Here is a 25375-nt window from a genome sequence, read left to right as displayed (position 1 = left end):
TAACGCTCCCGTTCAAATTAGCTGTGCCAATTTATAGCCGGGCCCGGGCGCTGGGGAGATGAAAGAGAATTTCTGACGGGGAGGCTCGCGCTGTGCCCTTGGGGCGACCTTTGAGGAACGCCTTCCTCTCCCCAGGGGCCGTGGGCACGGTGCGGAGGCGTGCAGCGAGGCCGGGTTTGGGCTGCCTCTGAAGGGCTGCCTCGCCTTCTGCTGCTCCCTCGGTGGACACCTCGCCTTCCTGCCCCTCTCGGAGCACCAAGCCAGGTGCACAGCCCAGCTGGAGAGGAGAGCGGGGCCTGGGGGACACGGTGCCATCCTCTGCAGGCTGCATCCTGCCCGTGGGCAGTGCTAACACGTCTCTGCCCTGGTTTTTGGCACCTTCTTGCTGTCTCAAAGCTCTCCACGTGCCCACAGGGGCAGCAAGAGGCTGGGAAAGAAGGGACGAGTGCAAGTGGGGTGGAAGTGAGTGCCCAGCTGGCACGAGGGGGCTGATGTCAGCCTGCACCTGTGGGGCCAAAGCAACAATTTCTGTATGAACGCATGGTGAGGAGTGGGGTGGTGGTGGAGTAGGAGACCAGGGGAGAGCTGCCCAGCAAGGGAGTGGCAGCACCAGGGGATCCCTTCCCTGCGGGATCCAGGGGCAGAGCCCAAACCCTGCCACCTCGTGCAGCCCCGGGTGAGGGGCTGTTAGCGGGGTGCCCGCCGGCGCTGACCTCCCCGTTCTGTCTCCTAGGCTGGTGTCGGCGAGCGACCGCGAGTCCCGGCTGGAAGAAGTGCGTTCCTCCTTCCTGGCCAGCTACAGCCGCACCATCGGCCTCAAGGCCGTGCCCCCCAGCCCCTCGGGGGCCATCGGGGGGCTCCTGGAGCAGTTCGTGCGGGGCGTGGGACTGAGAGGCAGCAGCACGCTCTGAGTGCCCGGCTCCTGGACCGACCGCTGGCTGGAGGAGACCCGGGGGTCCCCGGGACGAGCCGGGACCCCCGTCCTTGGGGACACGCCGGCCCCCACGCCGAGCTCCGGCTCACGGCCACCCTTGCGTGGGGCTGGGGGAGCAGCGGGGGGGCTCCGAGGCCCCCGGTGCAGTAAAGCCATCTCTGCAGCCCCTCCGCCTCTCCGTGTCTGGGCTGCGGGCGGGGGGGAGGCGGGCAGAGCCGGGGGGCGGCGGCGGCGGCGGCGCGGGGGAGCCGGGCGCCGGGAGCGGCTCCGGCGGGGGCGCCGCTGGTTATAAATAGCCCGGCCCACGCTCCGCGAGCGGCGGCACCGAAATAGCACCGAGCCCGCGCCTCCAGACGTGGAGCCCCGACGGGACGGGAGCCGGCACCGAGCATCCCCCGGGGCGCGACCCGCGGCGGGGGGCTCCCGGCGGGGCCGAACCGCGGCGCCCACCGGGCGTCCGTCCCCCCCCTCCGGTTCCTCTCCGTGCCGGGGCCCGGGGCCGAGCCCCCCGTTCACCGGGGCGGCGCTGCCGCCGGGGCCGGGGCCGCCGTGCCCGTGCCCGCCCCCGGGCGCGCCCGCCTCGGCGGCGCGGGAGGAGGCGGCGCGGAGCAGCGGCGGCGCCCGCACGGGGATGGCGTCTCCGGGAGCGCTGGAACCGGCGGCCGGCAGCGTGCCCGGCACCAAGGTGGAGCTCACCGTGTCCTGCCGGTGAGCCGGGAGCGGGGCGGCTCGGCGGCGGGTGGGAGCGGCGGGGCCGGAGGGGGGGGGATGCGCCGGGAGCCCCGCGTCCTGCGCCCGCTCCTCTCCGGTGCTCCCGGAGCTGCCCGGGGCTCCGTACCGGGACCGGGAGCCCGGCTGCGCCCTGCCCGGTGCCCGCAGCCCCGGGGTGTTTGGTGCTCGGTGCCTCGGGGCGAGCGGCGGCTGCTGTGGCCGCGTACAGCCCCGCGCGGGGGTCCTGCCCCCGGGGACCGGCACCGGGGGCGTCCCCTGTGCTGGGGGGCAAGGGAAGGCCTCTGCCCCCATCAACCGCCCTGCCCGCTGTGGCCCCGAGGTCCTTCTTGCCAGCTCCGGACCACGTTTGGGCTGGGGGCTTCTGTGCCCCTTCCCTGTGGATGCTCTGAGGGTCCCGGCTGAGCCCCCTCCCTCCCTGCCGGCCCCACTGGGCAGCAGGCGGAGGGGCTGTGGGGGCACAGCCTGGCCCCAGCTTTGCAGCCCCCCGAGGGCTCAGCTCCATCCAGGACTGCCTGCACAGCCTGGTGGGGGCTTCTCTCTGCCCCCCAGCCCTTTCCACTTGGGCCAGGGCAGCTGGCTGAGCACCGGGGCGCAGGAAGGATCCCAGCAGAGCCGCTCGCAGCCCCCGGCTCTCCCCGGTGTCAAAGCACAACAACGGCAGCGATCAAAGTGCTCCGGCTTCTGCTGCGCTGGGGGAGCCGTGGGGTGGTGCGGGCTGGCCCCCGCGGGCTGCCCGGCCCCTGCTAAGTGTCTGCTTTCTTCTCACTTCTGCGCTCTCCATTAGCTGCACTCCCACAACCGGGGTGCAGCGGGTGCTCAGCCGTCGCCGGCAGCACCGGGGAAGGTTTCGTCCTGTAAATGGGTTTCTGTCATGTTCAATCACTGTCAGCGCTGGAGACGCTGCTCCTCGCCGTCCCGATGGGCTCCTTCCACCCAGCCTCCTGCCCGTGTCCCACGGGTGCTGGGGCTTTTGGCCCCAAAGCACCAGCACTGCCCTCTCGATTGGGGCCATCCCCCAAAAACCCAGCCCGGGGAGGACACGGGGACCCCCAGCAGGTTGGGTGCTGACACCCAGCGAGCGCGTGGCCGCTCACGCCTGGCTCCGTCCCCCCAGGAACCTGCTGGACATGGACACCTTCTCCAAATCTGACCCAGGTGGGTGGCCGGGGTGTGCTGCCGGTGGTGTGAGCGCAGCGTGGCAGGGCACGGCACGGCTCCGCTCCTCTCTCCGCAGTGGTCGTCCTCTTCGTGCAGGGCGCGGGGAGCAGCGAGTGGAAGGAGGTGAGCGCCGCGTCTCTCACCTTGTTCCCCCCTACCCCACGCCAGGGGTGCTGCAGCCCCCAGCATGCCCGCTCCTGGCTAATCCCCGGCTCGGTTAAATGGGCCCATATGGCCACCGACTTCCACGCTAATGATCCCTCCTCGCTGCTAATCCCCGCGGGGATTAGTGCTGGGGCAGCTGCCGTGGGGAGGGATGGCGGGCACGGGGCCGCCCTCACCCCTCTCTCCGCAGTTTGGGCGCACCGAGGTGATCGACAACACCCTCAACCCCGACTTCGTCCGCAAGTTTGTCCTCGATTACTACTTCGAGGAGAAGCAAAACCTCCGCTTCGATGTGTGAGTGCTTCCACAGCCACGGGGAGAGCGGGGCAGGGGTGCTGAGCCCCCGTGGGTCACCGTGACAAAGCACCGAAGCAATAAAAATTGTCACAGCGCGGAGGGGCCGAGGGGTTGGAAATGGAGCATGGGGTCTGCGGGGGTCCCCGAGTGCCAGGTGGGGACGTGGGGACGTGTCTGGGTACCAGCTCACGGCTCTGCTTTGCCACCGGCAGCTACAACGTGGACTCCAAGAGCTGCTCCATCTACAAGCAGGTGAGCGCCGCGGGGCCGGGGGACACGGGGAGATGCCCCGGCGTGGTGGGAGCTGCTGGGGGCGGAGGCACCCCAAGGCTGTGCCCCTGAGGGGGCTCCTGGGTGGGACAGGCACCCCTGGCCTCGGGGGGCTCACCCCGCTCTTCGTCTCTCCATGCCGCATCGGGACTGGCAGAAGGTAGGTGTCTGCCACGCTGGGAAATCGGTCCCTCGGGGGATGTGTGGTGGCTGTGGGGTGCAGGATGAGACCAGAGGACGTGGAACAGTTCTGGTGGGGGACGTGATGGGTCCAGGGCACGTGGAGTGTGTGCATGGGGTGATCCTGGCTGTGCAGGATGCGTCCTGGGCTGGGGTGGCTCCTGCAGCACAGGGTGGGTGGCCGTGGGGCAGGGCAGTGGCAGGTTGGGGACATTGAGGGTCTGGGGGGGCTGCGAGCAGGAGCCCCCAGGTTTAACACCCTCTGCTCGGGGCGCAGGACTTCCTGGGGCAGGCGTTCGTGGCGCTGGGGGAGGTGATCGGGTCCCAGCGGGGCCGCCTGGAGAGAGCCCTCACGTGAGTCGCACCCCGCGGTGGGGCTGGGGGTCCCACACCGTGCCCCCGGCCACCCGCCCCACCTGGGGACCCCCCCCACAGCCCCGCTGCCACAAGGGGGAAGGCACCAGCACCATGGGGTCACGCAGAGCACCCCGCGTCCTGCCCCATCCTGTCCTCAGCGTCCCCACGCTGGCCTCTTGTCGCAGGGGGGTCCCGGGGAAGCGGTGCGGGACCATCCTGCTGCTGGCCGAGGAGCTGAGCAACTGCAGGGTGAGCGCTGGCATTTTTGGGGCACGGGGCGAGGAGCCGGCCCGAGGTGACAGTCCTCGTCCCCAGGACATCGTCACCATGCAGCTGTGTGCCAACAAGCTGGACAAGAAGGACTTTTTTGGGAAATCCGACCCTTTCCTCGTCTTCTACCGCAGCAACGAGGACGGCACGTGAGCACGGGGCCGCGGGGGCACCCGGGTCAATGCACGGCGCGCCCTGACCCTGCCCTGTCCCCGCAGCTTCACCATCTGCCACAAGACGGAGGTGGTGAAGAACACGCTCAACCCGGTGTGGCAGCCCTTCACCATCCCCGTGCGCGCCCTCTGCAACGGGGACTATGACCGGTGAGGGGCTGGGGACCCGGTGAGGGGCTGGGGACCTGGTGAGGGGACGGGGACGGTGCCGTGGGGCCAGGGCAGGGTGTGAGCACCTCCCCAGCAGGTGTAGCCCCACTAGCAGCAGCAGGCAGCTCCGAATTGGGTCCTTATTGTGTTTTTTCCTTCCCTCTTTTGCAACCCAAATTACATAAAAGCTTCCCCCCCTTCCCCAGAGCCCTGCCGTGACCCAAATTTCCCCGCTCCCCTCCCCGCAGAGCTGCGGGCCGGGCACGCGGTGCGGCTCTGACGGCGCTGGCACGCCGAGCCCCGGGTGCCACGGGCAGGGTGTCCCCACGGCCCCCCGGAGCCGTGCCGGAGGCTCCCCCTGAGCCCCTCTTTGCTCCCAGCACGGTGAAGATCGACGTGTACGACTGGGACCGGGACGGGAGGTGAGGCCGTGCCCCCGGGGGCAGGGACGGGCGTCGGGGTGCCCCTCGCCCCGTGCCACACGCGGCCCCCGCGCTCCCCCCGCAGCCACGACTTCATCGGGGAGTTCGCCACCAGCTACCGGGAGCTGTCCCGAGCACAGAGCCAGTTCACGGTGTATGAGGTACGGGGGGCACGGCTGGGGGGGCGGTTCCAGGGGTGCTGGGAGCCCCACAGTGGGACCTGCCCGTGCCCACAGGTGCTGAACCCTAGGAAGAAGTGCAAGAAGAAGAAATACGTCAACTCCGGCACCGTGAGTGGGGCTGGGGCGCTTTTAGGGCTCCTGCCTGCGGCGGGGGCCTGGCCCTGACCCCCCCGTGTGCCCGCAGGTGACTCTGCTCTCCTTCTCCGTCGAGTCCGAGTTCACCTTCGTTGACTACATCCGAGGCGGGTGAGTGGGGCCGGGGGTCCCCCCGAGACACCCAGGGCACCTGGGGGTGCCGAGCTGGCAGCTGCGGGCGCCGGTGGGGGCGTGGGGCCAAGCGATGGGGCTGGGGGGGGCACGGGTAGAGGCCGCACCGTGCCGTGGGGCCGGCAGCCTCCCTCGCTCTCCCTCCAAGGACACAGCTGAATTTCACCGTCGCCATCGACTTCACGGCCTCCAACGGTGAGCGCGGCGGCCGGGAGGGGGCTGCCCGGGGGGGCAACGGCGGCGGCGGCAGGGCGGTGCCGACGGGCGCTGTGCCGCAGGGATGCCGTCGCAGCCCACCTCGCTGCACTACGCCAGCCCCTACCAGCTCAGCGCCTACGCCCTGGCGCTCAAGGCCGTCGGGGAGATCATCCAGGACTACGACAGCGACAAGCTCTTCCCCGCCTACGGCTTCGGGGCCAAGCTGCCGCCCGATGGAAAGATCTCCCACCAGTTCCCCCTGGTGCGCTTTGGGGGTCTTGGGGAGCTCCAGCACCATGCCACGGGGCAGGGCTGGGGGTGAAGGCACAAATCCCGGGCAGGGGGGCAGCCCCTGGGTTGGGGACGTGCCCAGCCCAGCCCCGCAGCCGTGGGAGGGAGCGGGGAGCCGTGCCCCCACCCCGAGCGCCCGTCCCGTCCCCCAGAACAACAACGAGGACAACCCCAGCTGCAACGGCATCGAGGGCGTGCTCGAGTCCTACCTGCAGAGCCTGCGCACCGTGCAGCTCTACGGGCCCACCAACTTCGCCCCCGTCATCAACCAGGTGGCCGGGTGAGCACCACGGGGCTGTCCCCAACACCCCAAGCGGCGAGGTGACACGGGGACGGCTGCTGCAGGGATCCCGTCCCCCCTGTGCCCGCAGGACGGCCGCCCAGGTGACGGACGGCTCCCAGTACCACGTCCTCCTCATCATCACCGACGGCGTCATCTCCGACATGCTGCAGACCAAGGAGGCCATCGTCACCGTGAGTGCGCCCTGTGGCCGTGCCACCGGATCCCAAGCACCCCAAATTCTCAGGGTGCTGCCCCCGCTGCCCCTCCCCTCCACCCCGCAGGCTTCAGCACTGCCCATGTCCATCATCATCGTGGGAGTGGGGCCGGCTGAATTCGACGGTGAGCGGGGCTGGGGGCACCGGGGGCGTCCCGGAGGAAGGGACGGGGCCGGGGGACGCGGGCACTGCCCGCAGGCGGGGCGCTGAGCGGCGCTGCCCCCAGCCATGGAGGAGCTGGACGGCGACGAGGTGCGGGTGTCCTCGCGGGGACGCTACGCTGAGAGGGACATCGTGCAGGTAACGGGGTCGGGGGGGAGATGGGCACGGGGTGGTGGGGGCACGGGGTCGGGCACACGCTGCCCTCGTGCCCTGGAGCAGCCTCCTGCGGGCACGGACGGTGGCACGGGGTGGCCGTGGGGCCCTGTCCTGTGCCATGGGGCCGTGTCCCGTGCCGTGGGGCCCCGTGGGGCCGTGTCCTTTGCTATGGGGCAGGGCTCGGGGGGCCGTTTCCCGGCCGTGCCCGCCGCCTCCTCCCGCAGTTCGTGCCGTTCCGGGACTACGTGGACGACTCGGGCAACCAGGTGCTGAGCATGGCGCGCCTGGCCAAGGACGTGCTGGCCGAGATCCCCGAGCAGCTCCTGTCCTACATGAAGACCCGCGACATCAAACCGCGCCGCACCGACCCCCAGTAGCCCCCTGCACCGGGGGGTCGGTGGGCACCGGGGGAGGGGGGGGGGTCCCGGTGTGGGGCTGCCTGGCTCCGCGGGGACCCCGCAGCTCCCGGTGGGGTGGCGGCGGGGCTGTCCCGGCGGTACCGGCTGTAAATAAAGCGCTGCAACCGGCCTGCGGCCTGCTGCACCGGGAAGGGGGGGCTCGGGGGGGGGGGTCCCGGTGCTGCCCCGGGGGGTCCCGGTCCCGGTCCCGGTGCCGGTGGTGGTGCCGGTGGGTCCCGGTGCTGCCCCGGGAGCCCCGTTCAGCCTCATCCCGGTGGGTCCCGGTGGTTCCCTATGGGTCCCTATGGGTCCCGGTGTGTCCCGGTGCCAGCCCCGCCCCGGTGCCGGTCCCGGGAGGTCCCGTCCCGGTGTTTCCCGTAGGATCCCGCCCCGGTGCCGGTCCCGGTGTGTCCCGGTGCCGCTGTGTCCCGTCCCTGCCGTCCCGGTGCTCCCCGTGCGGTCCCGTCCCGGTGCCCCCTCCCCTCCCCTCCCCGCCCCGTCCCTCCCGGTGCCCGCCGCGCGCCTCCCCCCGCCCCCCTCCCCACAACCCCTCCTCCCGCAGATTCGCCTCACCCCTCTCCCCCCCCATAACGCGCGCATCACCCCCAAAAAATCCCACTCACCCCTCCCCCACCTCCTCTCCCTTTCCCCACTCCGTTTTTCCCCCCTCCCCCCTCTTTACCCCCATTTCCCATTTTTTCCCCTCCCCTCCTCCCCTCGGCCGTGCCGAAAGTGCTTCCTCGCTGCCTCCGCCCGCTTTACCCAGCGGCCGCCCCGCGCCTGGCGCCGCCGCCGCCGCCTCCATTGTTGCGGCCCGGCCCCGGCGGCGGGGGGCTTGAGGGAGGGGGGGGGGGGGGGGCGGTGTGAGGCGGCGGGGTGTCCGCCATGGGCGTGGACTTCGACGTGAAGACGTTCTGCCACAACCTGCGGGCCACCAAGCCGCCCTACGAGTGCCCGGTGGGCTCGTGCCGCAAGATCTACAAGAGCTACAGCGGCATCGAGTACCACCTCTACCACTATGACCACGACCACCCGCCGCCGCCGCCGCCGCCTCACGCCCCGCCGCGGAAGCACAAGAAGAAAGGCAGGCAGGCCCGGGCCGCCAACAAGCGCTCCCCCAGCCCCTCCGAGCCTTCGCAGTCCCCCGGCCGCGAGGTGCTGACCTACGCGCAGGCCCAGCGCATGGTGGAGGTGGACCTGCACGGCCGCGTGCACCGCATCAGCATCTTCGACAACCTGGACGTGGTGTCCGAGGATGAGGAGGGCCCCGAGGAGGCGCCCGATAACGGGAGTAATAAGGAGAACGCCGAGGGGCAGCCCGCTGCTGCTGCCGCTGCTGCTGCCGCCTCCGCCGCCTCTGCTGCAGCCGCCGCCACGGCGCCCAAGGCGGGCAAGCACAAGAACAAGGAGAAGCGCAAGGACGCCAACCACCACCACCACCACCACCACCACCACAACGCCTCGGCTGGTGCAGCCCCCAAGCTGCCCGAGGTGGTGTACCGAGAGCTGGAGCAGGACACCCCCGACGCCCCGCCGAGACCCACCTCCTACTACAGGTACGGGCAAGGAGATGGGCTCTGGGCTCCGGGCACCGGGCTCCCAGGGAGGTTGTGCGGCTCCTGGGGGTGGGTGGGGGGAGGTTGGTGTCCACACATGCTGTGGGAACTGGCTGTGGCTCCAGACTCACAACTCGCTGCTTTTGGGGGCCCTGGTGCCTGCAGGGCTCTTGGTCACTCCATAGCCACTCGCCAGCAGCCTGCTCATGCCATGTATTCCTCGCTATACGACCCTACAAAGGAAAGCATCCTTCTGCCTTCTTCAGGCACCCCCCGGCACAGCTGGAGCCCCCCCAGCACCGAGGTTTGGCTGTAGGATGTGTGTCTGCAGGCTGAACGTAACCTCGTTGCCCAATAGGTTGTGGTAGCGCCGTGCCCCGTGCAGGTTGGGTAAGCTCAGTGCCCCAAAACACGCAGGGAGCTCGCTGAGCACCAAAATAACACCCCCACGGCCGCCTCTGCGCTCCCAGCCACCGCGCTGCCCGAGAACCCGGCGTCACAGAACAGCAAATCTGTGTGAAAAGGGAGCGAGCTCCCCACAGCGTGGTTGGTGTGATGCTGTGTGCCAGCTGCTGGAGCAAAACGGGGGCTCCCAGTTCGTTTCCCTACAAATCCTCCCCTCACCCCCAGCTGGCAGCGGGCAGGTGGCCGGATTTAGGGAAACCCTGCGCCTTCTGGGCCTGTTTGCCAGCAGGGCCGGTGCTGCTGTGCCTTGGGAACGAGGTCGCTGTCCCCAGAGCACCTGGTACCTGCTTGGAGGCTCCTTGCACTGATGAGTCTCCAAGGCCCTTGGCTCGTTATCCTGTCTGAACGCCCAGCTGCCCTGTGCCAAGGGCGCTGTGGTTGCCACGCTGCTCGGGGGGCGGTGCCACCCCCTGCTCCTGCATGCCCCTCTGGTGTTTTTCCTGGAACGTGTAAATGTTCCCTCACTGGCCGTGCCCTCACCCTGTGCTGCTGCCCCCCTCCAGGTACATCGAGAAGTCGGCGGAGGAGCTGGACGAGGAGGTGGAGTACGACATGGACGAGGAGGACTACATCTGGCTGGACATCATGAACGAGCGGCGGAAGACGGAAGGCGTCAGCCCCATCCCCCAGGAGATCTTCGAGTACCTGATGGACAGGCTGGAGAAGGAATCCTACTTCGAGAGCCACAACAAGGGCGACCCCAACGCCCTGGTGGACGAGGACGCCGTGTGCTGCATCTGCAACGACGGCGAGTGCCAGAACAGCAACGTCATCCTCTTCTGCGACATGTGCAACCTGGCCGTGCACCAGGAGTGCTACGGGGTGCCCTACATCCCCGAGGGACAGTGGCTCTGCAGGAGGTGCCTGCAGTCGCCCTCGCGGGCCGTGGACTGCGCCCTGTGCCCCAACAAGGGCGGCGCCTTCAAGCAGACGGACGACGGGCGCTGGGCTCACGTGGTGTGCGCCCTCTGGATCCCCGAGGTGTGCTTCGCCAACACGGTCTTCCTGGAGCCCATCGACAGCATCGAGCACATCCCGCCCGCCCGCTGGAAGCTCACCTGCTACATCTGCAAGCAGCGCGGCTCCGGGGCTTGCATCCAGTGTCACAAGGCCAACTGCTACACCGCGTTCCACGTCACCTGCGCCCAGCAGGCCGGGCTCTACATGAAGATGGAGCCCGTCCGCGAGACGGGAGCCAACGGCACCTCCTTCAGCGTGCGCAAAACCGCCTACTGCGATATCCACACGCCCCCGGGCTCCGTGCGCAGGCTCCCCGCGCTGTCCCACAGCGAAGGGGAGGAGGAGGATGAGGAGGAGGAGGAGGAGGGCAAGAGCTGGAGCTCCGAGAAGGTGAAAAAGGCCAAGGCCAAGTCCAGGATCAAAATGAAGAAGGCGCGCAAGATCCTGGCGGAGAAGCGAGCGGCGGCACCCGTGGTTTCTGTCCCCTGCATCCCCCCCCACAGGTACCTCCCGCTGCCCTCCCCGAGCTGCGGGGCAGTTTCTCTCTCTCTCGGTGTCTCCGTCCTGCTCAGCACATGGGCGCTGCTGTTTTCACACCGGGCTTTTCACCTCCTTCCCCAGGGCTGCTCGTGGTTTCCTCTGGCGGCCTTGTGGAGAGGCGCTGAGGTGCGCAGCCCCGTGGAGGAGGGCAGGAAATAGACACTGCCGGTTTAACGTCAGCACCTGAGCGCAGCCGTCGGGGTGTGGGGCCACCCCCCAAAAGGAGCTCAGCACCCTCCAGGCCTTCAGGGGGCTCCCGTGGGGCAGGAGGGCAGGGGGTGGGCGCCGCGGCTTCGCTCGGCGGGAGGAGTTCTGGCAACGTGCACGGGCAGGTTGCTGCTGCAGGGCTGATGGCTTCGTGCCACCGCCTGCTCGTGTGCTAACCGTGTGGTAGCCTCGCTCGCCCGGGGTTTGCTCTCCAAGCAGCGCCTCTCCTCCCCTGTGTGGCTGCGCTGGCAGGCTGGCTGGAGGCTCTGCCTGCTGCTGGCGCGCTCGCAGCGAGCCCACACTGAGATGGAAGCTGTTAACCTCACCCCAGGCCTTCCTGTTGGGATTAATTAATCTTCGAGGGCCGCCGCCAGAATGCCAAATGCCTTCCTGCAGGAGCCGAGCGTGGCCAGCGATGGCAAATGGGGCTGCTCTCGGCTGGGGCTGATGCAGGTGGGGTCACCCCACGCTGGCCCTGCGGGACGTGGAGGCACGGGGCCCTTTCCTCTCCCCCCAGCTGCAGGGATCTTGCCAGCCCTGGTGGAAGGGGCTGTCCCAGTCCCTTCAGGCTCCCTGCCATTGTGGAGCAGGAAAACCCCTTTTGTTTGGTGTCTGGGCTGTTTGGGGTAGCCCTTCATTATCTCCAACAGCAAGCTCTGTTCTCCTCGAGCCTGCCCTCCCCTCCTCGGGCCTGTTCACACCACAGGCTCCTGGGGGCTCCGCCGCTTGTCTGGTGCCGGCTGAATGGGGCCTTTGTCATCTTGGGTGGCCTCTCGGTGCCAGCATAATGAGCCGGGTGAATCGGGGCCGTGCGGGGGCCGCGGGGAGCTGCCGAAGGCCCAGCTGCTGACAGCCCCATCTCGCAGCCCAGCCTGGCGCAGCCGGCCCCGTGCTCACGCCCGAGAGGTGGCGGGGGGAGGAAGGAAAAGCGTGTGCAGGAGAGGGGGGGCTGAGTGCCTTCTGCTGGCCTCCTCGGGGGTGCTGTGCCCCGCACGCCGTGGGCACGCAGGGATTCCTGCCCTGTACAAGGCTCCGAGGAGCTCACGGGTGGCCTCGCTGCCACCTTTCCCCGGCGGAGGCTTCTGCAGCAGCCAGATTTTCCCCGCTGACGGGCTCTGTGGTTTGTGTCCCTTCCTCAGGCTCAGCAAGATCACCAACCGTCTAACCATCCAGAGGAAGAGCCAGTTCATGCAGCGGCTGCACAGCTACTGGACGCTGAAGAGGCAGTCCCGCAACGGCGTCCCCCTGCTGCGCCGCCTCCAGACGCACCTGCAGTCGCAGAGGAACTGCGATCAGGTGAGGGCTGCCTTTTGGGGTGCTCAGGGGCATCCCGGGCTTCCACGAGTGCTTCCTGCACCTTCAGAGCTGCGGGATGGGGGGCAGAGGCCGGGGCTCCACCTCCCGGCTGAGGAAGGGGCAGCCCCAGCTGCCTGCTCTCGCGGCTTCCCCTCCGCTCTCGGCGCTCAGAGATTTGCCAGGCGGAGACGCCTTTGGCAGGCTGCCACGGGGAAGGGAGGGAAGCCTGCCCCGCTGCGCACAGGGAGCTCGCTCCTCCCGCCCGCCCGCGGCCGGCAGCTGGGACAAACGTGGCAGCAGCGGCTCCGACCCGAGGCCGCCGTGTCGGGGGGCATCGAGAGGGAAGGCCGCTGAGCTCCAGGCGTGGTCTGGACAAAACCAAACCTCACTGTGCCTGAAACCACTGCGGGAACGCTCCCTGTGGGTGCTGCTTCCAGCGTGCTGCCTGCCTCAGCCGTTAGTCAGTGCTTCGCAGATGTGAAGTCTCTCGTGCCAGAGGACCATTTTTCTTCTGGCTCCCCATCTGAGTCTTTCCGAGCCCTTTGAAGACCGTGATCAGGCGGAGGTTTCTCCTGCCTTTACCCCCTCTCTTTTTTTAATTGCTAGAGAAGGGCTGAAACAGCTTCTGCTCATCCTTGGCTACAGCAGCAGAACAAAAGTCAGCATTTTGTGGTGCCCCAGAAGCGAAGGTAACCAGAGCTGCACTCCCGTTTTGCCCTGGTGCCCTTCACTGGAGCTGTGAGCAGCTGCCCAGCCCCTGGCGGTGTTGGTCTGTGGTCCTGGGCGGCTGCCTACACTCGGGTACGTTAGGCAGAGCATTTCCAGAGGTTTGTGTGTCCACTTTCCGGCATCCCTTAGATGGTGAGCAGGGAGCAGGTACTGAGCTGTGGCCAGCAGCTGGACTGTTTCACACCACCAGAGAAGCAGGAGCCTTACTGGGACAGCTGGGTGTGCCGGCTCCCTGCGCTGGGGAGGAGCCCTCGCAGGCACTCGGGGATGTGGAGATGGGAGCACCTCTGCTATGGGCTCACGGTCTCCGATGTTCCCGCAGAGAGACACGGAGGATAAGAACTGGGCCCTGAAGGAGCAGCTGAAGTCCTGGCAGCGCCTCCGCCACGACCTGGAGCGCGCGCGCTTGCTGGTGGAGCTGATTCGCAAGCGGGAGAAGCTCAAGAGAGAGACGGTAACGGTCACCCGCCCTCCTCGGGGTGCTTTTTGGGGTGGGCACGAGCACGGGCTCCCCGGGGCGCAGGTCGGGTGCCCACTGCCAGCTGCGGGGTCCCCTCGGGTGCGCTGTGCCCTGCCCCAGCAGCTCTGCACGACGGTGGCTGCTGTGCAAGGCTGGCATGGGGGGCACGGAGACGGAGAGGAGGTGCAGGCGGTGCCCCTGCGGGGTCCCCTCGAGGAGGGTGGCCTCCTGCAGCAACAGGGAGAGGTGGCACCGTCCCTGAGGGGCGCTCAGCGGTGCTCCGTCGCTCTGTTTCAGATCAAAGTGCAGCAGGTGGCGCTGGAAATGCAGCTCACGCCCTTCCTCATCCTCCTCCGCAAGACGCTCGAGCAGCTGCAGGAGAAAGACACGGGCAACATCTTCAGCGAGCCGGTCCCTCTGTCTGAGGTAACAGAAATCTACGAAGTAAGAACCCCCTCCCCCAGATTTCTACTTCACTCAAACTTGTCCCTCGCTCGTGCCACGGGCTGCCCACGGGGGGGCTGTGCTCCGGAAGCGCCCCTGGGCAGCCTGCTGCTGGCTCGCCCGGCCCGGCACCGCTCCCCAGAGGGGGACGTGTGTGGCACTGCCCCCCTGGGTCAGCCAAAAGCCTGGCAGCTGGGCTGGGAGCTGCTGCTGGCCAGGAGCACCGCGCTCAGCTCCTCTGCTTGTGTTGCTGGTGACTCCCCGGTGTCAGCGACATGTCAGGGGCTTGTGGCACGGAAAGGCAGTGCCAGAGCTTGGGCCCGAGGCAGGCGGCGTGCTCTTACCTGTCCTGTGAAAGCCTTTGCTGGGGGCAGTGAGCACGGTTTGATGGGTTAGACCCCTGGATTGTCACCGCTGGGGGCAAGGGGAGTGATTGCTGAGCGTGTCATCGACGTGTCCCCACCTGGGGAGGTGGGAGGGGGGTGTTGGTGCTGCGCAGGTGGGCACGGGGGTGTCCGTGCTGTGTGCTCGCACCCGCAGCCATCGCTGCCACCTGGGCCGTTCTGCTCCATGTGTCCGCACCCACCCTCACCCCCAGGGGCTGCACTTGGGGTTCCTCCTCCTCATGGGAACGCCTCGTGGCGTTCTGGATTCCCACAGCCAGAAGGAGAGGAGGGGATGCTGCCCTTAAAAATGCTGCCACGTGGGGCTGAGCACAGCACCCGGACTGCGTGGCCTGGAGGTCTTACTGCCCCTCCAGCTGTGCAGGCAGGGGGCGTTTCCAGAGGTGTGTTGGGGCAGGGCACCAGAGCGCGATAGCTGATGGCTCTAACCACTGTTTTCTTGGAGCAGGAGTTGCTGGCAGGGGGCAGCGGGCTCTAACCCCGGGCCGTTCTCTCCTGCAGGTGCCGGACTACCTGGATCACATCAAGAAGCCGATGGATTTTCAGACAATGAAACAAAACCTGGAGGCCTATCGCTACCTGAACTTCGACGACTTCGAGGAGGATTTCAACCTGATTATCAACAACTGTTTGAAATACAACGCCAAAGACACGATCTTCTACCGGGCAGCCGTCCGGCTGCGGGAGCAGGGGGGCGCGGTCCTGCGGCAGGCTCGCCGGCAGGCGGAGAAGATGGGCATTGACTTTGAGACGGGCATGCACTTCCCTCACTGCGTGGCTGTGGAGGAGCCTCAGGTGCAGGATGTCGATGACGGTGGGTACTCAGCCCCCGTCCTGGGGTACAGGGGCTGCTCAGAGCTCAGCCCGCAGCACTCGGGCACCTGGGGCTGTTCTTGCTGACTCTCCCAGGCCTGTCCCTCAGTTCCTCTTCCTGCTTTTGGTTGGAATCAGCCCCCCAGTGAGCTGCTGAGGCTCCTGCTGGGTGCAGCCGGGGGGCCTGAACCCCTCAGGTCGGTGTGCCTGCTCCTCCCTGCTCTCCCTACCTGTGGGCTTTGCTGGCTGACACAGCGAGCTCCTGCTGGCTTCGTGCTGGGCAGCGGGGAACACCACCAGAATAACTCGCCTGAGAAGGGCACTTTTAGGGTCCTCTTCTCCCTGGGCAAAGGGCTGGGTGTGGAGCAGGGCCTCAGGCAGTCAAACTTCCCTACTCTCTAATGCTTCGTGGTCACTTTGGTTCTGCTGTTTGTGCTGCACCCTGTTACAATCCCCTTGTTTTTCTGCCGTGCCCTTGCCCTGGCTGATGAGAACCCTGGTATTCCCCGTGCTGCTGATCAGCCCGCCTTCCCCAAGGGGTTTGCTTCCAGCAGGGCTCCTTCTCTGGGTCTCTGAGGGTAACCTTGCTGTGCTCACAGGTGTTTGCACCGTGTACGCTATTTCCCTCCTGAGGGGGAGCCCGATGCCCTTTCACACAAAGGGTCTCCAAAGAGTTCCCGATCTCTTTCATCCACCTGCCCCTCTTTGTGCCCCCAGACGACGTGCGGCTGCTGCTCTCGGAGAACCAGAAGCACCTGCCCCTGGAGGAGCAGCTGAAGATCTTGCTGGAGCGGCTGGATGAGGTCAACGCGGGCAAGCAGAGCATAGGACGGTCCCGCCGGGCCAAGATGATCAAGAAGGAGATCACGGTCCTGCGGCGAAAGCTCGCTCACCCCCGCGACCTGGGCCGAGACGGGCTGGAGCGGCACAGCTCCTCCGCCAGGGGAGTGCTGCAGTCACACAACCCCTGCGAGAAGGACCTGCAGACAGACAGCGCTGCCGAGGAGAGCAGCAGCCAGGAGACTGGCAAAGGTACTGCCCCCTCCAAAATGCTGCTGGGTCCTGGGGAACCACGGGGAAACGCCTCTGGGCAGGCTGTCTGGTGGAGCAGCCACCTTCCAGGTGTCTCCCAGGACAGGAGGGCTGTGCGGGCAGCTCCATGCACACGCCTTGCCTGTAGCTCCTCCTCAGAAGCAGGGCAAGTTGCCTCTCGGGAGGATTCCCTTTTATCCCACCCCACGGGGGAGTCCTGTGTCTTCTGCAGGGCATCCCGTGGGGGTGGTGGCCCCAAATCCCTGCAGAGCACAGCATCTGCACATCCCTGGGCTCCCCGCTGGTAGCTCCCCAGTGGGGGATCCGAGGATGGTGGAGCCCTGCTGGGTGTTTTGTCACCAGCTCTGCCCGCAGCAAGGAGGGGAAGGCAAAGGCGGCCACCTCCTGTGCTGGGAGCAGCCGCAGGGCTGTGTGTGGTGCTCAGTGCTCATCTGGTGAGCTTCTGTGTGGCTGTGGGACAGTTCCTGAGCCACGAATCCTGTCCTTTCTGCCACTGCCACGTGTCCCCATCAGGTCCCGCGGGCTGCGGCTGATCAGTGCCTTCTCCTCCCCCCTGCAGGTCTGGGCCCCAATTCTTCTTCCACCCCGGCGCACGAAGTGGGCAGGAGGACCTCAGTGCTCTTTTCCAAGAAGAATCCGAAAACCGCAGGACCCCCCAAACGCCCGGGACGTCCCCCGAAGAACCGAGACAGCCAGATGGCTCCTGGCCACGGCAACAGCCCCATCGGCCCCCCGCAGCTCCCCATGATGGGCTCCTCCCAGCGGCAGAGGAAGCGAGGGCGAAGCCCCCGGCCCAGCTCCAGCTCCGACAGCGACAGCGACAAGTCCACGGAGGACGCTCCCATGGGTGAGCACGGCACCCACGGCCCCGGGGGGAGGCTGCCACAGGGCGCTGTGCCCTCGTAACGCCCTCCTGGGCCGTTCTTTTCCCCAGACCTGCCCGCCAACGGCTTCAGCAGCGGGAACCAGCCGGTGAAGAAGAGCTTCCTGGTGTACCGCAACGACTGCAACCTCCCTCGGAGCAGCTCCGACTCCGAGTCCAGCAGCAGCAGCAGCAGCAGCGCTGCCTCGGATCGCACCAGGTACCTCACCCCGGTGTCCCTGGGAGCCAGGGGGCGGCTGAGCCGTGGGGCAAGGTGTGGGAGCCCACCTGCCCCTTTCCCTGGGGACAGCGCCCATAATTGAGGCCTCTGCTCCCAGGTGAAGGGGGCTGGTGGCCCAGCCTGGGTGGGAGCAGCGCCGGGCTGCCTGCTGTAGCTCTGCCAAGCTCCCGGGGCTGGCTGGTGGAGCTCTGAGCCACCCGTGTGGCCCTCTGGAAGCGTGACCGCCGCTAACAGCTCCGCTCCCTCTCTCAGCACAACGCCCTCCAAGCAGGGCCGGGGGAAGCCCTCCTTCTCCCGCGTCAACTTCCCCGAGGACAGCAGCGAGGACACGTCAGGGACAGAGAACGAATCCTACTCGGTGGGCGCCGGGCGAGGCGTGGGGCACAGCAGTAAGTACCGGCACCTCCCAGCGCCCCGCCTGCTGCCCGGCATCACGTGGAGGGGCGCAGCTGAAGCCCCTCTCCCCTTTCTCTTGGCGCAGTGGTGCGGAAGGGCATCGGCCGCGGCGCGGGGTGGCTCTCCGAGGACGAGGACTCCTCCCTGGACGCCCTGGATCTGGTGTGGGCCAAGTGCCGGGGGTACCCGTCCTACCCGGCGCTGGTGAGTGGGGCTGCCCAAATCCTGCACCTCCCCAAATCCTGTCCTGGCACCGAGCCGGGTCTGGGGGTGGGTGGGAGGTGGGATTACAGCTTCCCCAGGGAACGGGGCTGGTCTGGGTCATGGCTCGCTGTCAGAGCTGCGTTCTCTGCCCCCCGCCAGATCATCGACCCCAAGATGCCGCGGGAGGGCATGTTCCACCACGGCGTCCCCATCCCCGTGCCCCCCCTGGAGGTGCTGAAGCTGGGCGAGCAGATGACTCAGGAAGCGCGGGAGCACCTCTACCTCGTCCTCTTCTTCGACAACAAGCGCACTTGGTGAGGCCCGGGCGGGGACGCGGGGTTGAGGGGGGTGCCTCTAAGGACTCGAGGGTGGGTTAATGGAGGGGGGGGGTGAAATAAACCCGCGGGGGGGCGGCACGCAGCCGCCCGTAACCCTCAAACGAGGCGTCCGCCGGCTCCCCGCAGGCAGTGGCTGCCCCGCACCAAGCTGGTGCCCCTGGGGGTCAACCAGGACCTGGACAAGGAGAAGATGCTGGAGGGCCGCAAGTCCAACATCCGCAAGTCGGTGCAGATCGCCTACCACCGCGCCATGCAGCACCGCAACAAGGTGCAGGGCGAGCAGAGCAGCGACTCCAGCGACAGCGACTGACCCCCCCCCGCCGCCCGCCCGCCGCACCGGGCCCGCCGCAGCTGGACTGCGCCGCACCGGGGAGGGGGGGAGAAATTGGGGGGTGGGGGGAGTGGGGGGGGGAGAACCAGGCCCGGGGCCGCCCCCCCCCCTCCTCCTCCTCCTCCCCCCGTTTTTTCCCGTTGCCCGCCCCCCCCCCACTCCTCTCCCGGTGCCGGCGGGGCTGTAAATACTGTACAGCCCTGCCCCTTAAATTATTCCCCCGGGGGGGGGGGGGGCGGCCCCGGCGCCGGGAACGTGTTTGTAATTTATTATTTTGGAGGAAAGGAAACAAAAAAAAAAAAATCACAGACAAACGAAATGCTGGCGGGGCGGGGGAGGGAGGGGGGGAGGTACCGGGAGGTTGGGGGGGGGCGCACCGGGACTCAGCCGCTTCCGGGGCTGGGCCAGGGAGAACGGAAACGGCGCCGAGGGGGGGGCGCTGTGCGCGCCTGGGAGAGCTCCATGGTGGGGGGCGCAGGGGGGGAGCGGGGCTGGAGGGGGGGGAGTTAGGGGAGGGAGGCTCTGTGGGATGGGGGGGCGCTGGGGGGGGTCTATGGGGGGCAGGTCTGGGGGGGGAGATGGGGGGCTGGGGGGGGAAGAATTGGGGTTCAGGGGCTAGGAGGGGAGGAATTGGGGCTGGGGGGGATTGGGATTGGGATTTGGGGGGGCTGGGGGAAAGTATGGGGGTCTGTGGGGGAATTGGGGATTGGGGGGGGCTGTGGGGGGAAGAATTGGGGTTGAGGGCTTGGAGGGGAGAAATTGGGGCTGCGGGGGATTGGGATTTTGGGGGTTGGGGGAAAGTATGGAGGGCTGGGGAGGGGTCGTGGGGCTGTGGGGCCAGGGTGGGAGGGGGAGTGCTGGGGGGATTCTGGGGCTGGGGGGAGGAATTGGGGAGGGGGGAGTCTGGGGGGAAAATGGGGATGGGGGGGTCTGGGAGGGAAAAAAGGGGGTCTGGAGAGCCAGGTTGGGGGATGTGGGGGCATTACACAACAGGGAGGGGGCACAGAGGGAGGGGGCCACACTATAGGGTTCAGGTGGGTGTCGAGGCAGCGCCTGACCCCGCTGCCCCCACGGGCAGAGGGGCACCGCCGTCCCCCCCCCAGCCCCCCCATGGCTCTGCGGGACGCCCCCTCCTCCTGCCCGGCCCTGTGGCGCTCGCTGCGCTGCCCGGCGGCCGAGCTGCGCCTGGACCTGGTGCTGTCCTCGGGGCAGACGTTCCGGTGAGCCCACGGGGGGGGCTACGGGGGGGCTACCGGGGGTCACGGAGCCCGTCCCGATGCCCGGTGCCTGGCAGGTGGCAGGAGAGCAGCCCCGGGGCCTGGACGGGGGTGCTGGGCGCCCGCGTCTGGACGCTGGTGCAGGAGCGGGACCGGCTGTGGTACACGGTGTACGGCGAGGAGCCCCCCGGCCCCCACACCGACAGCATCCTGCGGGAATACTTCCAGCTGGACGTGGGGCTGCCGGCCCTCTACCGCGCCTGGGGGGCGGCCGACCCCCACTTCCATAGGGTGGCCGGCGACTTCCCAGGTTGGGCAACCCCACGGGGCGGTGGCGGTGGCACCCACCGGGGTGGTGGCGGTGGTGGTGGTGGTGGCACCCACCGGTCCCCCCCCCGTGACCCCGTCCGTGCCGTAGGGGTGCGGGTGCTACGGCAGGACCCTGTGGAGTGCCTGCTGTCCTTCATCTGCTCCTCCAACAACCACGTCGCCCGCATCACCGCCATGATCGAGCGCCTCTGCCAGGCCTTCGGCCGCCGGCTGTGCCAGCTGGACGCGCGGCCCTTCCACGCCTTCCCCTCCCCGGCAGCACTAGCAGGTCCCCCCCATCCTTGACCACCCTCCTCCAACCCAGTTTGGGGTCCCCGTCCCACGGCCCCGCTGTCCCCTCGCAGGCGGCGATGCCGAGGCCAAGCTGCGGGCGCTGGGCTTCGGCTACCGGGCCAAGTACGTGAGCGGCACCGCGCGCGCCATCGCCGAGGGGCTCGGCACCGAGGGGCTGCACCGGCTGCGCGCCGAGCCCTACACCGAGGCCAGGAGGGTGCTGTGCGCCCTGCCGGGCGTGGGGACCAAGGTGGGTGCCGGAACGGGGACAAGGATGGGGACGTGGCGTGGTGGCGGTGGGGGTGACGGTGGCACGCGTGGCAGGTGGCCGACTGCGTGTGCCTGATGGCGCTGGACAAGGCGGATGCGGTGCCGGTGGACACGCACGTGTGGCGCATGGCGCGGGAGCACTACGGGGCCGCGCCGGGTGCACGCTCCCTGACGGCCCGCGTGCACCAGGAGATCGGTGAGGGCCCCAAAACGGCGCTCAGCACCCCGCAGCCCCGGCCCTGAGCCCCCCACCCAGGGCTCGGAGGGCACGGGCTGAGCCCCCTCCCCATGGCTGGCTCCGATCTCCCCGCAGGAGACTTCTTCCGCGGGCTGTGGGGACCCTACGCGGGCTGGGCGCAGGCAGTGAGTACCCCACCGTGCTGCCCCACACCCCAAAACCCATCTGCCCCCCCCCCCCAGGCTGTGCCCCCCCAGCACCTTGACCCCCTCCCCAGGTCCTGTTCTGCGCCGCCCTCCACAAGGGGCAGGATGTGGCCGGCAGCGGGAAGCGGGCCAGGAGGGGCCGGGAGAGCTGCGGGGACAAAAAACCCTAAAGGACAGCCACGAAGCCCTAAAGGGGGATCACAAAGCCCTAAAGGGGGTTCTCAAAGCCCTAAAGGGGGTTCTCAAAGCCCTAAGGGGGGGCGCAGGGGCAGGGCCGTGGCTGCCCCCCCCCCCCCCACCCGCTGTGCGCCCCAGGGAGCTGCTGGCGCCGAGGGAGCTGCTGGCCCCAGGGGGGCCGAGCCGAGCTGGGCGGCTCTCGCCTGTTTCCTTTATTACAAGCAATAAAATAGAAACATCCATTTGGAAAATGCGCCTGGAGCATGCCGGGGGGGGGCCGGAGTGGGGAGGGAGGGAGAGGGCCCGGCTGGAGCCCCCCCCTCCTTCCCCCCCCAGCCTTGGGGGTGCTCCTGGGAGCTGCCCCCCAGCCCCGTGCAGACCTCGGCTCCAAGCCTGCAGGGGGGCAGCCCCCTCCCCAAAAAAAAAGGGGTCCCTCCTGGGGCTGGCTGGCAGCAGGGCAGGGTGCCCCCCCCTCACGGTTCTGCCCCAAAAAAGGAGCAGATGGGGGGGGGGGGAGAGGGATTTTTTGGGGTCCGTGAGGCTGGGCACCCCCCACCTCAGCACCACAGCCTGTATCGGGGGCAGGACCCCCACGGACCCCCCCCAAAACGCCCTGCCCCGTCCAGCTGTGCCCCCCCCAGCCCCCCAGCGCCGAGCTGTGCGGGTGGGGGCCAGGCCCTCAGTGTGGGGGCAGCCGGGGGGGTCTGTTCGCTGGCGCCCGCTCGCAGTCTGACCCTGCTGGTGGGGAGGGGGGACACAGGGTGAGAGCCTGGCGGCACCCCCAGACCCATGGGGGTGTGGGACGAGGATTTGGGGGGGGAAATGGGGGGGGGCTCAGGGCTCACCGTTGCTGGAGGCCCCCCCCAGGCGCTGGCCGTGGCAGGGGCTGCTCAGCGGGGGCTGCGCGGGGCCCTCCTGGCTGGTTCCCAGCTGCAGCTTCCTCATGTGCCGCACCACGGCCGTGGCGTTGAAGGCTTGCTGCCGAGCGCACGGTGTCCATCACCGCGTCCCAGCACCGCTGTGTGCCCCCCCCGGCCCCGTAATCCCCCCCCAGAACCACCCCCCCGTCCCCGCTCACCTTCCACTTGCTCTTGGCGAAGTTCTTCTTGATCTGCTCGCTCACCGACTGGTGGATGTTCTTGTCCAGGGCCGTGTCCCCGGCGATCCTGGGGTAAAAAGGGGATCGGGGGGGGGCCCAAAGCTTCAAGGGGGGGCGCAGCTTACCCTAGGGAGGGAGCTTGGGGAGGAGCCCCCCCCCCAAATCCTTACCAGGGGTGCTGCAGGGCTTGCTCGCACGTGAAGCGCTTTTTGGGGTCCTTCTCCATCAAGTGCCTGATGAAGTCTTTGGCTGGGGGGGGGCGCAGAGCATCCGTGAGAGCCCCCCCTTTGTGCAAACCACCCCCCACCCGCTGTGCCCGGCCCCCCCCGGCTCACCCGAGTCCGAGATATCGTCCCAGTAGGGCGAGTCGAACTCGTACTCGGCTCGCAGGATCTGCTCGAAGAGCTTGGCGTCGTTCTCGTCGTAGAACGGGGGGTACCCGCACAGCCTGGGGGGGGGGGACAACATAGGATGAGGGGGGGGCTCAGCAGCCCTGGGGAACCCCAGAAGGACTTGGGGGGGGGGCTCACAGGATGTAGGCGATGACCCCGATGGACCAGCAATCCACTGCCTTGCTGTAGGGCTTCTGCGCCAGCACCTCGGGGGCTGGGGGAGAGATGGGGTGGGTGGGGGGTCCCCAAGTTGGATGGGGGAACCCAGGGTGGGTGGGGGTCCCCGGGGTGGGTGGGGGACCCCAGAATGGCACCGCGGGGAGCCCCGCAGCCCCAGGGGGCTCACCCACGTATCCGGGGGTCCCGCAGGCGGTGGACATGACGCTGCCGCAGCCCTCGATCTTGGAGAGCCCGAAGTCGCTGATCATGATCTTGGAGTCCTCCTCCAGGCTGTAGTACAGCAGGTTCTCGGGCTGCGGGGTGGGGGCGGCAGGGCCGGGTGACACCAGGAGCCCCCCCACGCCCCCTACACCCTGTTTCCCCCCCCCCCCTTTTTCCCACCCCCCCTCACCTTGAGGTCTCGGTGCACGATGCCCATGTCGTGCAGGTACCTGACGGCGTCCAGGATCTGCCGGATCAGGGCGCTGGCGTCGCGCTCGGTGTAGAAGCCCTTCTCCACGATGCGGTCGAAGAGTTCCCCCCCCGACACCCTGCGGGGCCGTGGGACACCATCAGCCCTTCCCCTGGGGTGGGGGGCAGCCCCCCCCCCTCCCCAGGACCCCCTCCCCAGCACCCGGTGCCGGCACTCACAGCTGCATGATGAGGTAGAGGTGGCTGCTGCTCTCGTAGATGTCATCCAAGGCCACGATGTTGGGGTGCTTGATCCTGTTGGGGGGGCGATAAGGGGGGATTAGCGGGGTCAGGATGTGCCCCCCCCCCCCAAAAAAAAAAAAAGCAGCAGGTTGGCAGGGCAGGGAGCAGCCCATGCCCTGCAGGGCACCGCGTGCCGGGTTATTTCGGGCGTGCTGATAACGCCCCGATGGGATGGGTGCCGTGCCGGGGGGGCGCAGCACGAGGTGTGTGCCCCCCCTGAGCCCCCCCTACTTGTGCAGGACGGCGATCTCGTTCTCCAGCCCGGCCTCCTTCCCCTCCAGCGCCTTCTTGGCGATGCACTTGATGGCCACCAGCTTCTGGGTCGCCTTCTCCTCCGCCAGGACCACCTCGGAAAAGGCCCCCCTGGGGCGGGAGGGGACGGGTGAGCCCCGGGGGGGCGGGGGGGGGAGAAAAGGACGGATGGACGGGGGGGGGACACACTGCCAGAGCTGCCGCGCTGCCATTGCCATGGTGACAGGCAGAAAGTCCGGCTATTTATAGGAGAAAGGCGAGCAGGAGCCGCCCGCTGGGACGGACAGGCCGTGGGACGCGGGCACTGACGGTGCCGGGGTGCTGGGGGCACCCCATAACCCCCCCACCCCACTGATTGTCCCCTCCCCAGGGCGGGGAGGGGACGGCAGCCCCGGGGATGTGGGGACAGCCCCACAGTGGGACCCCCCCACCCCAGCCCATACGCCCCCAGGGTGCCGTGGGGGGACCCAAAGGTGCCCAGGTGGGGCAGGTGGAGGGCAGGGCGCGGGTGCTGCCGTGCCCTAATCCCTGCTGTAATTAACCCGGTAATCCACCCTAAGAGCCTTACGGCACCCAGGCGGCACCGGGTGCCACCGCGTGCCCCTCGGGGGACAGGGACCCGCCGGGGTGGCACCCCCGGATGGGGGGCACGGCGTGGCACGGCGTCACAGGGCAGCCAGCACTACACCCCCCACATGTCCCCATGTCCCCTGCCTGTCCCCACACCCCCCTGCCCGTCCCTTTGCCCCCAGCCCAGCCCCACAGGTGCCATCCCGCGGCGGTGGCACCCGCCCCGTGCCAATATTTGAGCTGGCACCGCTCCAACCTCCCCCCCCCCGTCCCTCCCCACCCAGGCCAGGCTCGGTGGTGGCAGTGCCAGCTCCGGTGCCACCTGCGACTCACGTGCCCAGGACCTCTCGGAAGTCATAAATTCGGTGGATGTCCTCGGTCCGCTTCTTCCAGCCGGGCCCGTCCCGCCCCAGCGGCATGGTGGCCTGGGCCTGGGGGGGGTGGCACCGGGTGGCACCGGGTGGCACGGGGGGGGGGGTGACACGGTGCCACCACGGCTGCGACCCCACGGGCACGCTGCCTCGGTGCCGGCACCCCACGGGACGCGGTAACGGGCAGGACGGGTGGCAGGGCGCGGGGACGCAGGGACTGCAGCCACCGGGGAGGTCCCCGTGCGCTCCCGGTGCCGCGTGGGGACCTCCCCGGGGATGCCCGGGGCGCGGCTGCTGCGCCCCGCGTGGGCTCGGGGCGCTGCCCACGCAGATCCCGAGTGGGGCAGGGTGTGGGGGGGGTCCCCACGCGTGGCCCCGCCGCCCCCTCCCCTCCCTTCCCCGCCGCGCCCCCCCCCCCCTCCCCGCCCTTACCGACGGCCCCGGCCCCGCGCGCAGCGGAGCGGCGGCGGCGGCAGCTCCGGGCACGGCGCGCCGGGAGGCCCTGACGTCACGGGGGGGGCGGGGGCAGCCCCCACCCAGCCAATGGGAGGCCGCGGGTGGGGTGCCCACGCGTGACCGCGGGCCGGGGGGGGGCGGCTGCGGGGACA

The 25375-nt window shown here is 68.7% G+C and overlaps 5 protein-coding genes across 20 annotated transcripts in view; 4 read left to right on the top strand and 1 right to left on the bottom strand.

Annotated features, from left to right (window-relative positions):
• MTMR14 (myotubularin related protein 14) overlaps positions 1-1100 on the top strand; it is a 29822-nt gene extending 28722 nt beyond the window's left edge. For both annotated transcript variants that reach the window (XM_027467349.3, XM_027467348.3), the window contains one exon: positions 734-1100. In XM_027467349.3, coding sequence (XP_027323150.3) covers positions 734-911 — 178 coding nt within the window. In that variant the 3' untranslated portion in view covers positions 912-1100. The remainder of the gene's footprint in view (positions 1-733) is intronic.
• A 146-nt stretch (positions 1101-1246) lies between these two features.
• Positions 1247-7390, top strand: CPNE9 (copine family member 9). 11 transcript variants are annotated; one of them, XM_072044137.1, is made up of 20 exons: positions 1247-1642; positions 2781-2821; positions 2901-2947; positions 3180-3283; positions 3499-3538; positions 4014-4090; positions 4279-4342; positions 4409-4512; positions 4582-4686; positions 5067-5108; positions 5194-5269; positions 5345-5398; positions 5475-5536; positions 5706-5752; positions 5836-6017; positions 6199-6326; positions 6418-6520; positions 6611-6668; positions 6771-6844; positions 7087-7390. In XM_072044137.1, the coding sequence occupies exons 1-20, from the start codon at positions 1566-1568 to the stop codon at positions 7237-7239; spliced, it is 1638 nt and encodes a 545-aa protein (XP_071900238.1). In that variant the 5' UTR covers positions 1247-1565; the 3' UTR covers positions 7240-7390. The 11 variants fall into 11 exon arrangements, 6 of the variants coding, with proteins under 6 accessions (XP_071900238.1, XP_071900236.1, XP_071900237.1 ...); XR_011812401.1 differs by having other exon boundaries at positions 5194-5398; positions 5684-5752; positions 7087-7154; XM_072044135.1 differs by having other exon boundaries at positions 5194-5398.
• Positions 7391-8064: 674 nt separating this feature from the next.
• BRPF1 (bromodomain and PHD finger containing 1) lies at positions 8065-18717 on the top strand. Of its 2 annotated transcripts, none has more exons than XM_038185824.2 (13): positions 8065-8816; positions 9785-10744; positions 12128-12284; positions 13336-13467; positions 13771-13917; positions 14823-15135; positions 15852-16166; positions 16747-17034; positions 17122-17269; positions 17543-17679; positions 17772-17890; positions 18050-18204; positions 18355-18717. In XM_038185824.2, exons 1-13 carry the CDS (start codon positions 8146-8148, stop codon positions 18536-18538), a joined length of 3726 nt encoding a protein of 1241 aa, XP_038041752.1. In that variant the 5' UTR covers positions 8065-8145; the 3' UTR covers positions 18539-18717. The 2 variants fall into 2 exon arrangements, with proteins under 2 accessions (XP_038041752.1, XP_038041753.1); XM_038185825.2 differs by having other exon boundaries at positions 8067-8816; positions 13771-13899; positions 18355-18715.
• A 203-nt stretch (positions 18718-18920) lies between these two features.
• Positions 18921-21461, top strand: OGG1 (8-oxoguanine DNA glycosylase). Of its 3 annotated transcripts, none has more exons than XM_072044140.1 (8): positions 18921-19024; positions 19638-19779; positions 19854-20086; positions 20195-20374; positions 20451-20629; positions 20704-20845; positions 20963-21012; positions 21085-21461. In XM_072044140.1, exons 2-8 carry the CDS (start codon positions 19670-19672, stop codon positions 21436-21438), a joined length of 1248 nt encoding a protein of 415 aa, XP_071900241.1. In that variant the 5' UTR covers positions 18921-19024; positions 19638-19669; the 3' UTR covers positions 21439-21461. The 3 variants fall into 3 exon arrangements, with proteins under 3 accessions (XP_071900241.1, XP_071900242.1, XP_071900243.1); XM_072044141.1 differs by having other exon boundaries at positions 21105-21342; XM_072044142.1 differs by lacking the exons at positions 18921-19024; positions 19854-20086 and having other exon boundaries at positions 19649-19779.
• Positions 21408-25318, bottom strand: CAMK1 (calcium/calmodulin dependent protein kinase I). Of its 2 annotated transcripts, none has more exons than XM_038185831.2 (12): positions 25200-25318; positions 24730-24827; positions 23806-23937; positions 23512-23586; positions 23273-23411; positions 23048-23174; positions 22840-22915; positions 22645-22757; positions 22480-22558; positions 22289-22376; positions 22056-22188; positions 21408-21948 (listed from the first exon to the last, which is right to left on the bottom strand). In XM_038185831.2, the coding sequence occupies exons 2-12, from the start codon at positions 24813-24815 to the stop codon at positions 21890-21892; spliced, it is 1107 nt and encodes a 368-aa protein (XP_038041759.2). In that variant the 5' UTR covers positions 24816-24827; positions 25200-25318; the 3' UTR covers positions 21408-21889. The 2 variants fall into 2 exon arrangements, with proteins under 2 accessions (XP_038041759.2, XP_071900240.1); XM_072044139.1 differs by having other exon boundaries at positions 21408-21945; positions 25200-25317.
• Positions 25319-25375: the final 57 nt, after the last annotated feature.

This window comes from Anas platyrhynchos, chromosome 13 (genome assembly GCF_047663525.1).
Source record: "Anas platyrhynchos isolate ZD024472 breed Pekin duck chromosome 13, IASCAAS_PekinDuck_T2T, whole genome shotgun sequence".
In the NCBI taxonomy this organism is placed as follows: domain Eukaryota; kingdom Metazoa; phylum Chordata; class Aves; order Anseriformes; family Anatidae; genus Anas; species Anas platyrhynchos.
The sequence above is the reverse complement of the archived record's forward strand: the minus strand, read 5'-3'. Positions and strand labels throughout refer to the sequence as shown.

Excerpts from the sequence above, each read along its gene's own strand:
- CPNE9 (XM_072044135.1), top strand. The coding sequence starts at position 1,566 with ATGGCGTCTCCGGGAGCGCTGGAACCGGCGGCCGGCAGCGTGCCCGGC. Across the intron at positions 4,343-4,408 it reads AGGAGCTGAGCAACTGCAGG|GACATCGTCACCATGCAGCT; the intron begins GTGAGCGCTGGC and ends CCTCGTCCCCAG. Across the intron at positions 4,687-5,066 it reads TGCAACGGGGACTATGACCG|CACGGTGAAGATCGACGTGT; the intron begins GTGAGGGGCTGG and ends CTTTGCTCCCAG.
- BRPF1 (XM_038185824.2), top strand. The coding sequence starts at position 8,146 with ATGGGCGTGGACTTCGACGTGAAGACGTTCTGCCACAACCTGCGGGCC. Across the intron at positions 8,817-9,784 it reads AGACCCACCTCCTACTACAG|GTACATCGAGAAGTCGGCGG; the intron begins GTACGGGCAAGG and ends GCCCCCCTCCAG. Across the intron at positions 17,891-18,049 it reads ACCCGTCCTACCCGGCGCTG|ATCATCGACCCCAAGATGCC; the intron begins GTGAGTGGGGCT and ends GCCCCCCGCCAG.
- OGG1 (XM_072044140.1), top strand. The coding sequence starts at position 19,670 with ATGGCTCTGCGGGACGCCCCCTCCTCCTGCCCGGCCCTGTGGCGCTCG. Across the intron at positions 20,630-20,703 it reads TGCCGGGCGTGGGGACCAAG|GTGGCCGACTGCGTGTGCCT; the intron begins GTGGGTGCCGGA and ends CACGCGTGGCAG. Across the intron at positions 20,846-20,962 it reads CCGCGTGCACCAGGAGATCG|GAGACTTCTTCCGCGGGCTG; the intron begins GTGAGGGCCCCA and ends ATCTCCCCGCAG.
- CAMK1 (XM_038185831.2), bottom strand. The coding sequence starts at position 24,815 with ATGCCGCTGGGGCGGGACGGGCCCGGCTGGAAGAAGCGGACCGAGGAC. Across the intron at positions 23,412-23,511 it reads CTCTACCTCATCATGCAGCT|GGTGTCGGGGGGGGAACTCT; the intron begins GTGAGTGCCGGC and ends ACGGCCCCGCAG. Across the intron at positions 23,175-23,272 it reads TCGTGCACCGAGACCTCAAG|CCCGAGAACCTGCTGTACTA; the intron begins GTGAGGGGGGGT and ends CCCACCCCGCAG.